The sequence below is a fragment of the Fulmarus glacialis genome, unplaced genomic scaffold (assembly GCF_000690835.1).
Source record: "Fulmarus glacialis isolate BGI_N327 unplaced genomic scaffold, ASM69083v1 scaffold19092, whole genome shotgun sequence".
In the NCBI taxonomy this organism is placed as follows: Eukaryota; Metazoa; Chordata; class Aves; order Procellariiformes; family Procellariidae; genus Fulmarus; species Fulmarus glacialis.
In genome coordinates, this window is record NW_009199970.1 from 1 (window position 1) to 12,358 (window position 12,358).

Genomic DNA, 12,358 nt, shown 5'->3' on the forward strand with positions numbered 1-12,358 from the left:
ATGATTCTATGATTCTATGATTTACAAAATCTTGAGTAGTCAGCAGAAAGTGGAAAGTGTTTACTTTTCTCTGTGCCAGCACGAGGCCTGGGGCTGTCAGGTGAAGCTAGTAGGAACAGGCAAGCTAAAGGAGATGGTTCTTTGTGTAGGTAAGAGTATTTGGAGGAGAAATCTACTGTTATGAAACCACATCTGACTGGGAAAATCCCTTTCGGTGGGAATGGTAGGTGCCTGGAAGAGTACTGAAGGGAGAGGATTATGATCTTACTCTTTCTTAAGCAGCCACTTGTTGTGGCTTGGAGACAAAATAGCGGGCTAAATGGACTCTTGGTCTGGACCAATACAGCCATTCCTATGTTCTTACACCTGTGGCTATACTGGGTAAGCTTCATGGCCAAGATGAGATCTAGCTCCTGTTTCTGTCCAGCGCTGAAGGTTCTGGGCACCAAGGCAGTCTTCACTGACTTGTTAAAAATACTATTTTCCTTCTGCACACCTCTTTTGTTCAATCTGACAGTCTGGGTGTATCCCAAAAATGCTTTAATCTCCTTGAATCTGTAGAGTTATGTTTGCAAAAGTGAGGGGATTGGAAGTCACCTGGTGACTTTTCTAGGAGAGTTTCTGAAACTCTGAAAGGACTTGGAAGAAGAAGAAAGATGGGAAGAAGAGGACTGGAAGGTTCCTTTTTGTGGAAAGAAAACATAGGCTTGCTCCTCTTTTGTGGGTGTTTTCAGAGTAAACTCATAGAAAACAAGCTAAGCATTTTGGATATTTGGGTTTTCTTCCTCTGTTTAGAAGTTGGGTCCTGTTAAGTTGACATTACTCTCTTTAACTGTTCTTTTCTATCCAAGTAATGCCGTAACAGTGGGTCAGTGGGTGAGGTGGATAAAGCCTTGGCCAGCTGCTGTGCAGCTCTTCTTCTGGACATGATCGTTAGTGGTGCTGAGCTCGTACTCTTCTGCAGATGTGCCATAGCTCTTGGGATCCAGTACAAGATTGCAGAGACTTCACAGTACGTTCAGATCCATGTATTGGATGTGTTTGGGGGACTGTGGCACTGCCATGTCCTGGCAGGTGGCCTCAGGTTCTAGTGTGATGTGCAAGGCTATAGCTCTGGTTTTGGCCTTGTGTGCTGCTTTTAAAGACTAACACTCTTAGTATTAAAACCAGAGGTGTTTGCTGTCCATCTTATTCTCCTATCCCAGCTTTTACACTCTACCTTCCTTTTTTCACTTACTGCAATGCTTACATTACAATTCCATCTTCTCTTCTGTGAGAGCCTGTTCTGCCAGCTCTCCTACCAAGACACAGTAATTCTTCCACACTGTAATCTCCACCACTTGACAATCAGCAGTTTTTTGTCCTTTCTCTCTGCCCTTTTGTACGTGCATACAGATACTGCTGCCATTTGGCTGTGCCTGCCACAACCCTAACTCCTGTTTTTTTCTATAGTACATGGAGCACAGGAGTTCCTCTGCGCTGCATCCCTGTCCTTACCTTTTATGTCAGCTCTTGAGGTGTTCTCCCTGCTCCAAGCTACCCTTTCTGAGGATGAGGCCCAGAAAATCCCAGGGGTGGTTTGGCTCTCCCTGTGTGACCTTGCAGCATCAGGAGGCAGCACTGCCTGTTTCCAGCAGCATTCAAGCTGCTGTTCAAGGCTCACCAGTTACCTCTCCCTTTGGATGACTTCATCAACTGTTTGCTTTGTAAACAGTGTCTGGGCCTCTAGCCATCTCTAACTTTTTCCCCCCCGGCCCCCTTACCTTCTACCTTCCTCTTGCACTTTGAGCCTATGTGGCACTGGGTTGAATAGTTTCCTGAGCATCCCCCTCTGCTCTTTGCACTGTTCCTGAGACACCTTGTTCTCCCTGTCTTGGCCTTTTCCACCGCTCTCTCATCCCTTCCAGCTTAGGTTGCTGAGCTGTGACATCCACTATATTTACTTCCCTGGTCCCTTGGCCTCACCTTTTTCAGACAAGACCCTTCTGGCCCCCTCACATCCTGCAGAGAAGCAAGAAACAACCATTTTTCCATGCCAGAGAGTACTGAATGTGTCTATTTTGAATATGTCCTGAATGTCTCTGGGAAACATCCACTTAGAGCTCCTTTCAGCTGTGAATTGCCCGTGGAAAGCTTTGTGGAAGTGAACATTGTCCTGGGGCCCCCAGCTGTCCATGTTGCAACCGCTGCAGACTGTGTTTTGTGTGGTCTGTCTCGCAGGTTGATTGCGTTAGTTTGTGCAGTGACACTAGTGGAGCCACAGAGGAGAAAGTACAGCTGGCCTTCGCCCAGGCCCAGCAGTACCATCCGTGTGTGCTTCTGCTGAAAGATATCGAGGTGCTTGGCAGAGACCGGGACAGGCTAGCAGAGGACGCCAGGGTCATCGCTACTCTGAGACAGCTGCTCCTGGACAGAGACCCAGCACTGAGGTATGGACCCTGCACATTTGCTGTGGGCATCTGAGGTGATTGTTTGCTTCTGCCATTCCTAGGGCAGCAGTCACCGTTACATCAAGGTGACTGATTGCTAACGTGCCCTGTTTTATTTTTAATCTGGTGGAGTCTCTCCCAGACTTGCTGTGTTTACTTCAGAGGGCCCTTGTTCTTCCAGCTTCGTGGCACAGGGAATCAGGAAGCTTTGTTGTCTGAAGCTGGTTTCTGAGTTGTTCAGATGAGCAAACCCGGCATGTTTGTTGTGAGGCATGCCAAGGGTCGCAGGGAACCCTGGAAGGGAGCTGGACCCCGGGAGAATCTTGAAGCTGATGACAAGTACCAGGGTGCAGGGAGGGAGACATCAAATGAAGAAATAAGATGTCACTTGAAGGGCCTTGACTTGGAGACAGAGCTCATAAAGCAGTTCAAGGGCAAGCCGGAGGAGAGTGGCTGCAAGACAGCTTGGCCAGTACGTGTGCATTTCTCGGAGGAAAGGCTGCCATTAGAGAGTGACTTGGCGTATGTGATGGCAATGTAAGAGGGAAGCTTCCATAGAGCTGAGACCATGCACTATCCCTCTTTTCTCAACAGCCACCCTGTCCTGGTGATTGGCACAACCTGCAAGCCCCAGGATGTTCCTACAGATGTGCAGACCGCTTTCCTTCACGAGGTGAAAATCGAAGCCCCTTCAGAAGAGCAGAGGAGGTCGATGCTGAGCATGCTGACTGCCAGTCTGCCTCTGGGCAAAGAAGTGAGCCTATCCAAGCTGGCCCGCAGGACTGCGGTGAGTGAAACCACAGCAGCGTGTGGAGATGGGCAGGCCGGGAGTGCTGGGCCAACCTCCCCTACCTAGCCATGGAGAAAAGGGGCAATTCCCACAGCCCAGTCAGCTTCTTCAGTGGTTAACCCTGGTCCTCAGACATCAGCTTTAACTGCGGATTTCTAGTGCCTGAAGACTGCACGCCTTTTGCAGAGGTGTTGACTGATGCTCGGCCCTGCTAGAAGACAGAGCCAATAGAAAAAAACAGAAGTTAGAGCCTTTAACCAGGGCACAGAAGCTCAAAGAACAGCTCTGCAAGGAATTTTTCCCCATACACCTTTTATGGCCTAGCTGGAGCTGTGGTCAGGGACTGAACTGATGCTGTTTGTTTCCGCATTCACAGGGTTTTGTGCTGGGAGATTTCTGTGCCTTGTTGTCCCACAGCAGCCGGGCTGCTTGCACCCGCATCCAGGCCTTGAGGTAGCAGAGGCAACAGGGCAGGAGGTGGGGGAGGGCAGGAGCTGCAGCTAGCCTGATAATGCCAGGAGTGGGGCAGAGCCCGAGTCCTTCCCTTCTCTTTCCTTGCCAGTTTTCCAGGTGGACTGACCGAGGAAGTGGAGAGAGATTTTTGCACTGCTGGGTTTCCAGTGCTTGAGGAGGATTTTAGTGTTGCGCTGGACCAGCTGCATGATGCCCATTCACAGGCAGTGGGAGCCCCGAAGGTAGGATGCTGGGGCAGAGGAAGGGGGGTTGGTTCTCCAGAGCTGTGTGGCTCAAGGTGCCTCTTGCAGACCTCGCCAGATGGGGCTGTGCTCTGGCACGTTACTTCCTACTGTGCCCTTCCATGTATTCCCCCAGCCTTGGGTGGGAAACAGTCCCACTGTGGGCTTTCCCGACTAGTGCTTTTCACCCTCTTGGCTTTGAATTTGGTCAGGGAAGCCCTTGCCACTCTAATTGGAGACCACTCAGTTGGCTAGTGCCATAGGGGTGCCGGTTGTGTAGCTCAGCCTTTTGAGAGGCAAAGGCAACCACAGGCTGGCTGCCTTGCTGAGGTGTCTCCAGCCACCTGGCATATGGGAGCAGAGAGGCACAAGCTGGCAAGGGAGTTTCCCCACGTGTGAGAAGCTTTATACTTGATCCCTGGCCTTGGACGCTGCTGGAGCTGGCACGGGCTTTTCTGACAGCTGGGCAGTTTGAAGAGCTTGGGGGTTCTTCAGGGAAAGGGACATGGAGTGTCAAAGAAAACTGGCAGAGTCAGCTTCTCGGGAGGGGCATGATCCGCCTCTGGCAGCTCAGCACCCAGGGAAACAGCATTTGGGGTGACTGTTTTTGCTGGGTACCGTGGTGTTAGGACCGAGCAAAGTGATCGGAGCCTCTTCTCCACGCCCTCGAGTGCGAATGACTGAGCTCAGCACAGGACAGGAAACGCTGCAGCCCTAGCAGGATGACACCTTGCTGGTGTCATCATCCAGGAGCTACTCTGGGACTTAATTCATTCATAAATTTACTAGAGACTGAAATGAGCTCTGCTTTGAGGTGTGTTTGCCAAGTTCGCTATACGACTAATAACGCTAGAGCATGCTCGGCAGTGAGCTGTGTGAATGGGAGCTAATTTTGTTTGTATTTTATAATCCTTTATCAATTTCTTAGTAATTGGCTGTGGTTCAGAAAGCCCATTAGTAGACTTGGATACCCTCAACATACATAACTTTCAATTCCCTGCTTGCATTTTCTGGTTAGTCACACATTTGTTTGCAGTTACAGCTTGATCCTCCTAGAGAGAACTGATTTCAAACCTCCAGTTGCTAGCAGTGTCTTACGATGTTCTCCCCTGAAAACAACCTTGCTGCAATTTTCCAGCTCCCATGCTGATGTCTGTAGAGCTTTTTCTAGCAAGGCTGTATAAGCAAGAGTGCAGGGGAGAGGGTCTGTGATCTTTTGCTTTAAAAGATTTTTTTCTGGAAATCCTTATCTTGTCTAACCTGATTTTCCTGGTGGACTTGCTGGACAGCTGGAGAAATAGCATGAGATAACATCGTCTCAAGTAGCAAAGGAAAGAGAGCTAAATTGGCTGAGGGGGAAAGAATTTTGCTCTAGCCTATTTTTAAACTCCCCCTATGTGCTGGCACACATGGTGTTCTCCACCCAGCCAGCAGCTGCGGGGAAGCGTTTTAAGGCTTCGCTTTCTCTGTGCGTTCCCAGGAGAGCTGCTCTGACTTTCAGGAGGACCTGTCATGCAGACTGTGTCATTCCTGCTATTTAAGCTGTAAGCAGAGCAGCAGCATCCTCCAAGATTGTTTTGCTCAGCATAAAATAACGAAAGTGGCATGGCTCACCCTTCTCAAGTTTGCTGTCTTTCCTGTCTTCACAATGATCCCTTGCATGTTTGCAGTTGACCCCATCCCTATCTATTTCTTGTAAGCATCCATGGACTTTGTTCTTGCATCCCCCCTTTCAAAAGCAGCTAGTTTTCTGTACAGTGTCCTCCAGGATGTCTGTCTCTCACATCCTCCTTCACTTGACAGAGGTCCTATTAGCCCAGGTTTTGTCGCTCTGGTGTGAAGCCCTTGCACAGTCTCACCACCCTGGGGGACAAGGTGCACTGAACACAAGTAGCTTGTAATTGCTAGGTCCGGGTTTGTTTCTTTCTTTTTTTTTTTCTTTCTTATTTTTACCTTCCCTCATGTGTCCCAAGGGGGGCTGCAGCAGGGCTCTCTCCCCACAAAACTGCAGGCAACCCTGGCAGATACTTTCCCTGGGGTATTTTCGCTGACAGGTGATATGAGGTGCAAAGGAGGATTGGAGACAAGGCGGCACGCTGCAAGCGCAGCTTGCTTGGGGACATGTGCAGTTTGTTTTTCCCATTGCAAAGCTCAGGAGAGGGGAAATGTGGATGCTGGGGGATCCCACAGCCGGGATGGCTGGACAGTGCAGTGTGGGGCTGACTTGCTGCATAGCCAGACACAGCTGTGGCACAAGGGGCTGATGGCTAGTACCCCACTGCAGCAAGAGCTGCCTAGGCATGCTCGGGGCTCAGGAAGAAGTGCTGACAGGGACTTTCCCTCTCTTGGCAGATCCCCTCCGTGTCCTGGCAGGATGTTGGTGGGCTCCAGGAGGTGAAGAAGGAGATCCTGGACACTATCCAGTTGCCCCTGGAGCACCCAGAGCTGCTGTCACTGGGTCTGTGCCGCTCTGGTCTGCTGCTGTACGGGCCTCCAGGGACAGGGAAGACCTTGCTGGCAAAAGCTGTGGCGACCACATGCGCCATGACGTTCCTTAGGTGAAGAGTGGGGCATCACGCAATGGGACTGACTTTCTCCTGGCAGTGGATGGGCATGCTTTAACTGGCTCCCTCTTCTCCTGCCCCACAGCGTGAAAGGGCCAGAGCTCATCAACATGTACGTTGGGCAAAGCGAGGAGAACGTGCGTAATGGTGAGGAGATGTATCCTGCTCCTGCATGTAGGAAGATGGGGCTTTTCTGTGGTGCTGGAGGGAAGGAGGTAGTGCTTAAACCCCTCATCCCAACTCCCACCCACAGCTGCCAGCAAGGGCACAAACCCAACTGTCTCCTACACCCAGTCTGTTCCCTGCCTCGCTGCAGCTTCCCCTCCTGCTCTCTCTGCTCCTGTTGCTCTTGTCTCTGGTGTTCCTGATGGGACAGCAGCCCCCTACAGACACAGCTGAGCCTCGGCGCCCATTGTGCTGGATGCTGCCTGTCCCTGCTCCTACTGAGCCCCTCAGGCAGGAGCAGATGGTGGTGGTGAGGCAGTGGGCAGCTGGTTTCCATCCACAACTCTTCCTTGCTGGTGATATAGCAGGTCCTGTTGCTGTTGACTGCTCCTCTAGGTCTTTCTCACCTTTTGTGCTGTCTCCTCCCAGTGTTTGCCAGAGCCAGGGCAGCTGCTCCCTGCATTATCTTCTTTGATGAACTGGATTCCTTAGCCCCCAGCCGTGGGCGGAGTGGAGATTCAGGGGGTGTCATGGACAGGTGAGTGAGCATCATGTGTCCTTGGGAGAGCAGCATACCTGCCTCAGCTGGGGCATGCACAGGATTGCCCTGTGAGGCAAAGTCCATCCCAACTCTTTCTCTACTTTTTCCCTCCCTGCTCCCTTCAGCTCCTCTGCATGGCCTGTCTCCTCTCTCTGGACATCAGTACTGCTGTTTGCATTGCCGCAGATTCCCAATTGCCCAAGCTTGTTGTGCAAACATTTGGTTAAGACAGAGTCTGTTCCTGCTGCTTCTGTGGCTGCCAACTGCTCCCTTTGGCCTCTCCAAGGTCATCCTTCACACCCCTGCTGTGCTCTCCTCCTATTAGCTGTTGTTTCCCTGCAGTGGGAAACCTTTCAGCTGCCTCTAGTAGAAGCAAAGTATGTACAGCTTGAAGATACCCAGAAACAGGGTTATTTCCCCCAGGCCTCTTCTGCTGAGCTGATAGTCCCCATCCAATCTTCCTCTCAATCCATGAGGGGTTCTGCAGTTTTCCAGTGACACCACGTGCTCCTGGCATCCATCTTCACACACACAAACCAGCAGCTCTGGAAGGGGCTGGATATGGTGCCCATTGGTTGCCTCAGGTGATCCCAGAACCTGGTGGAGATACCCCCATTCCAGGAGGTCTGTGCAGCACTGAAGTACTGTGCTGCCAGACCAGCTTAAGCCCCATGGCCGCAGATCTGCAATGTGTGCCGTTCACCACCCTGAGAACTGTTTGGCAGTGTCACTGGCTTGCCAGGGTGTCCCCAGCGTGGACTGACAGGGCAGTCTTGCAGCTGAACTTGCTGGGCAGTACCACATAGCGGGAAGAGTTAGGGCCAGCCAGGATATCTGAGTGGGGAACCTGAGCCATAGCCATGCCTGCCTGCCTGTGTTTGGTCTGTGTTGCCAGTGTCTGATAGCAAGTATAACCACGTGTGGCCATCCTGTAAGGGTTCAGAGCCAAGCACAGGCCTGAAGGACTCTCTTGGTACTGGGGGTTTGCAGTCATTTTGCAATGAGCCCACACGCTCACTGGCTGCACTCAAACAAAGTCTGGATGGCTGTGTCGGGGCTCTTCAGGGAAGAGAAGTATGAGCTGAAGTCTAGGACATGGACCTGCCAGTGGCCTCGCTTATTCCTCTTTTCATTTGGTGGCTGAGGGTGACAGTGGGTGACTTGCCAAGGCCTAGTTGTGACCGTCCTGTCTTGCTCCCTGCAGAGTTGTCTCACAGCTCCTGGCTGAGCTTGATGGCCTTCATTCCACCAGAGAGGTATTTGTCATCGGAGCTACGAACAGGCCTGACCTCCTGGACCCAGCTCTGCTCCGGCCAGGCAGGTATGTCGCATCCTACCATGCCTCGCGCCAGGGTAGTTCCCCAGAGCTCCTCGGGCAGTGATGAGCTGGACTGTGTCCCCACCATGTTCCCTCCACAGAGACTGTTCTTAAAGCCCCCTGGCCCTGGCTTGTCGGGGAGATAGGAAGCCAAGAGCAGGCCAGTGCCTATGGCTGTAGCAGCAGCACAAGATACCACTGCTTGTTATTACCCACCGCTCTGGTTATTGCCCCAGCAGCACAGCAGGGCAATAAGGGACCTGCTGTGGCACCAAACTGGTAGGAGGAATTGGTCCCCCAGGGCCTGCTTTGCAGAGCTGCCTCCCAGCCTGTCCTTGTGCCTGTGGCTTGCCCGTCCTGGGGCAGGACTTTGTATCTGCTCTTGTTGGACCTCAAGTGGTTTCTGTCAGCCCATTTCTCCAGCCTGCCTGGTCCCTCTGAAGAGCAGCCCTGTCCTCCAGCACATTGACTGCTTCCCCCCCAAGCTTTGTATCATTCACGAACTTGGCAGCAAAAGCAGCTGCCCCAGGGCCACCCTTCAGTTTCTGATGCACAGGGCTGAGCACCAGTGGCAAGTTTGTCTTGGCGTGTTCTCGACTGTCTCTCCTCTCTGCTGACAGGTTTGACAAGCTGGTCTATGTGGGCATAAACGAAGACCGGGAGTCGCAGCTGCAGGTGCTGAGCACCGTCACCAGGAAGTGAGTGACCCTGTGCTCTCGCAGCAGCCTTCCACCACCCTCCAATGGGTTGCAGCCTTCCTGGGGTTGATGGGTAGTGTGTTCCAGCTTGGCTTCATGTCTGAGCCCTGGGGAGCATCTGAGTCACTGACCCACAGCTAGCAGGTAGGGGAAGAGGATGGGGCAACCTCCAGAAGCAGAACTGGGGCTGGTTTTCCTCCAAGATGTGAGCAGCTCAGCTGGCTGTCCAAGTGGAGGGGTTGGTAGAGTTCTCCAGTCACTGTGCCCACATGCTCTTCTTGAGGAGCTCAGCCAGATCCTAACAGTGTGATGAGACTGCAGCGCAGCAACATGGCAGGAAGCACCCATTTGCTTCCTGCAACAGTTACCCTAGCACATCTCCTGCTGTTTGCAGGTTCCAAGGGTGAAGGCAGCTCCGTTCGTCTTCCTGCCTCTCCTCCTGTGATGCTGAGGGGTGTTCAGCCTGTGCTCTGTATGTCTTTCCAAACGCTGGTTGTGTGGGATCACCAAGCAGCAGGGTTTGGCTGCTTCCCCAGCTGCTCTGAGCTCCTGAGAGCATCTCTGGAGGGAGAAAAGCAAGCCCTGCAATTCAGGTGCAGAGGTACCACCCACCACAGCTGGGTGAGCAGCTGTGAATCTGCCTTTGCAGGGACTTTCTGTCATGGATAGCTATGATTGCTGCTGCCTTTGACAATAAGCTAGCAGGAGAGGTGAGAGCGTGGGCTGGCTGCGAGCATCTTTTCACACCATGTGGCTTGGCAGTCATGCCCTCCAGTATCGTGCTGTCGTTTGTGCTGAAGGAGGCTCACTGTCTGCAGCGTGTCTCTGATGGGATGGTTTGGTGTTACAGTGGTTTCTACTGTCTGTAATTAAACATGTTCTTATTCAGCCCTGGCTGTAGGCTGTTCCCAGGCATGTGGAGCACTTAATTTCTCTGAGTGAGAACTCAAAGTTGCCTTTGATCCTGCTTAGCAGGAGAGAGGACCTTGCTGTGGGGATGTTTCAAAGAGAAGTGACTGCATTGAAAAAACAAACCAACCCCTTTGATTTTTTTGGAGCATGCAGAGCACAGTCCAGAAGCGGCTAAACACAGGGCCTCTGATTCCTCCTGCCCAGTCACGCTGGCTGCTGCGTCTCTCCTGATCTGTTTTTTCTATGGCTTTTACACCTGCAGTTTTCTCTCTTGGCAGGTTTAAACTGGATCCTTCCGTGAATCTCACCACCATCCTAGAAAAATGCCCAGCTCAGCTGACAGGAGCAGACATCTATGCCCTGTGCTCAGATGCCATGATGTGTGCTGTCAAACGCAAGGTGGAATGGATCGAGGAAGGTAGGAGCTCAGCCCCTACCTGTCCCACGTGTTGGGGTGGCCCAGCACAGGGGCAGAGAGGAGAGTTACCACTACCGGTAACTGGGCTGTGTGAGAAGAGCCTCGACGGCTTTGGGACCACATCTGAATACTAGGCTCTGGGTTTCTGGCAGGCAGGAAGTTTCTGCAGATGTGATCGTCTTCACCACCAGTGCTTGGCCCCCAGGGGAAGGACAGAGACAGATGTTTTCCTTCCAGCCTCTCCGGTGGCTGGAGAGGGGGCTGTTGGATCTTGCCAGCCATCCCTGTGCTTGGGTCTCAGCCTTTTCCTGTTCTCTCTCTCATGCAGGGCTGGATACCGAGAGCTCTGCTCTGATCCTGACCATGGAAGACTTCCTGCAGGCTGCTGCAAGGTTGCAGCCGTCAGTCTCTGAGCAGGAGCTGCTCAGGTACAGACTCATCCAGCAGAAGTTTGCTGCCTGCTAATGCTCAGCAGAGCTGAGACTGGAGGAGTGATGAGGACAGTGTGTTAAGGGGTGCAAGAGAACAGCCACAAACAGGCACCCACCTGCTCTTTTCTGATGACTCCTGGGCGCCCTTCTTTTGAGCTTGGGTGGAAAAAGTGGCTGTGCAGTTTCTTGAGCCAAAGCCTGGTGGAAGCGCTGCTCTGCTCAGCCAAGCTGGTGGTTCTGCAACGGGTCCCTCACATCTCGGGGAGCACTTTGTGGCTGCTGTGAACATACCAGGGTGACTTCCCCACAGGGAGGAAGCTGAGTCTCATGGTTGTGGGCAACGTAGGAATGTCTCCATGGGTGACAGCACTGGTGGGGGAGCAAGGCCCAAACTGCACCCAGTTTGGCAGCAAGAGCAGGGCTGGAGGCAGTTGCTTGTTGGGGTGTCAGCCCCCAGTGAGGGGTGCTGGCCAGAGGGCAGTAGGACACAGGGCACTGCTGCTGCAGCTGGCCTGGGCTCCACATGGTCTCTGAATAAATACAGGTTTTTGGCACTAGGTGTTTGCTGCCTGGCCTCAGGTCTTTGCTTGCTGACGGTGTCTGTGGGCTCAGGAAAGTCCATGTGGGCCCCTGGGTGGGCTGGGTGTTGCAGAGAAACCATTCCTCTGCAGGTAGAGGGGGGAGCACACCCATGAACTGGGCTGGGGCCACCCTCGTCTGGCAAAGGTTGCCAGAATGGCTGGAGCCCACGGCGGATGAGGAGAGGCCGAGGGAGTGGGGTTTGCTCAGCTGGGAACTGAGCTCCCTCCGCAGAGGCAGCTCAGTTCTTCCTGGAGGTGCTGGGCGACAGGACAAGAGGCAATGGGGGCAACTGACAGCAAGCAAAATTCCCACCAGATACTAGGAAAGACTTGTCACAGGGAGAGGGAGGGCTCCAGCCTTGGAAATAATCAACCCTTCGCTGGAGCAGCCCAGAGCTGCCCTGTCTGCATTAACTTGTGCTGAGCACCAGTTGCCCCCGACCCCCCCGAAGTCCTGTCTCACCTCCCTCTGCAGCCTTGTGGCAGCTGCCAGCATGATTGCGTATGCCCTGCTTCCTGGCCTTTGCCAAGGATGCTAAATAAATCCCCACTTGAGCCATGTGCGACAGCCAGCTGGCCGGCAGCTGCCTCTGCCTTTGCCAGGTCCCCGCAGGTGCTGGTGTGGCTCATGGGCAGCCCCATGTTAAGCCAGGGGCCTACGTGTGCCCCAGCCCAAGGGGTCGTTGCTCCCAGGCTTTGCCCTACTGCTGTCTGCACCGAGACTGCTGGGTCTCGTCCCTGAGCCAAGCACGACTGGTGAAGACCTCCTCCCCACCGAGCTCCTCCCTGAAGGGCTGGTTCTCCAGCAGCTGCAGG

At 53.1% G+C, this 12,358-nt stretch overlaps 1 protein-coding gene across 1 annotated transcript; it reads left to right on the forward strand.

Moving 5' to 3' along the window:
- Window positions 1–2,220: 2,220 nt before the first annotated feature.
- Window positions 2,221–11,180, forward strand: PEX6 (peroxisomal biogenesis factor 6; the record flags this gene model as incomplete). Its single annotated transcript, XM_009573430.1, has 11 exons — window positions 2,221–2,429; window positions 3,024–3,216; window positions 3,596–3,672; window positions 3,782–3,914; window positions 6,267–6,472; window positions 6,564–6,625; window positions 7,073–7,181; window positions 8,389–8,505; window positions 9,123–9,200; window positions 10,391–10,530; window positions 10,859–11,180. Coding segments are annotated over 11 exons (1,461 nt in total), but the record flags the coding sequence as incomplete, so codon positions are not given.
- Between the last annotated feature and the right edge of the window lie 1,178 nt (window positions 11,181–12,358).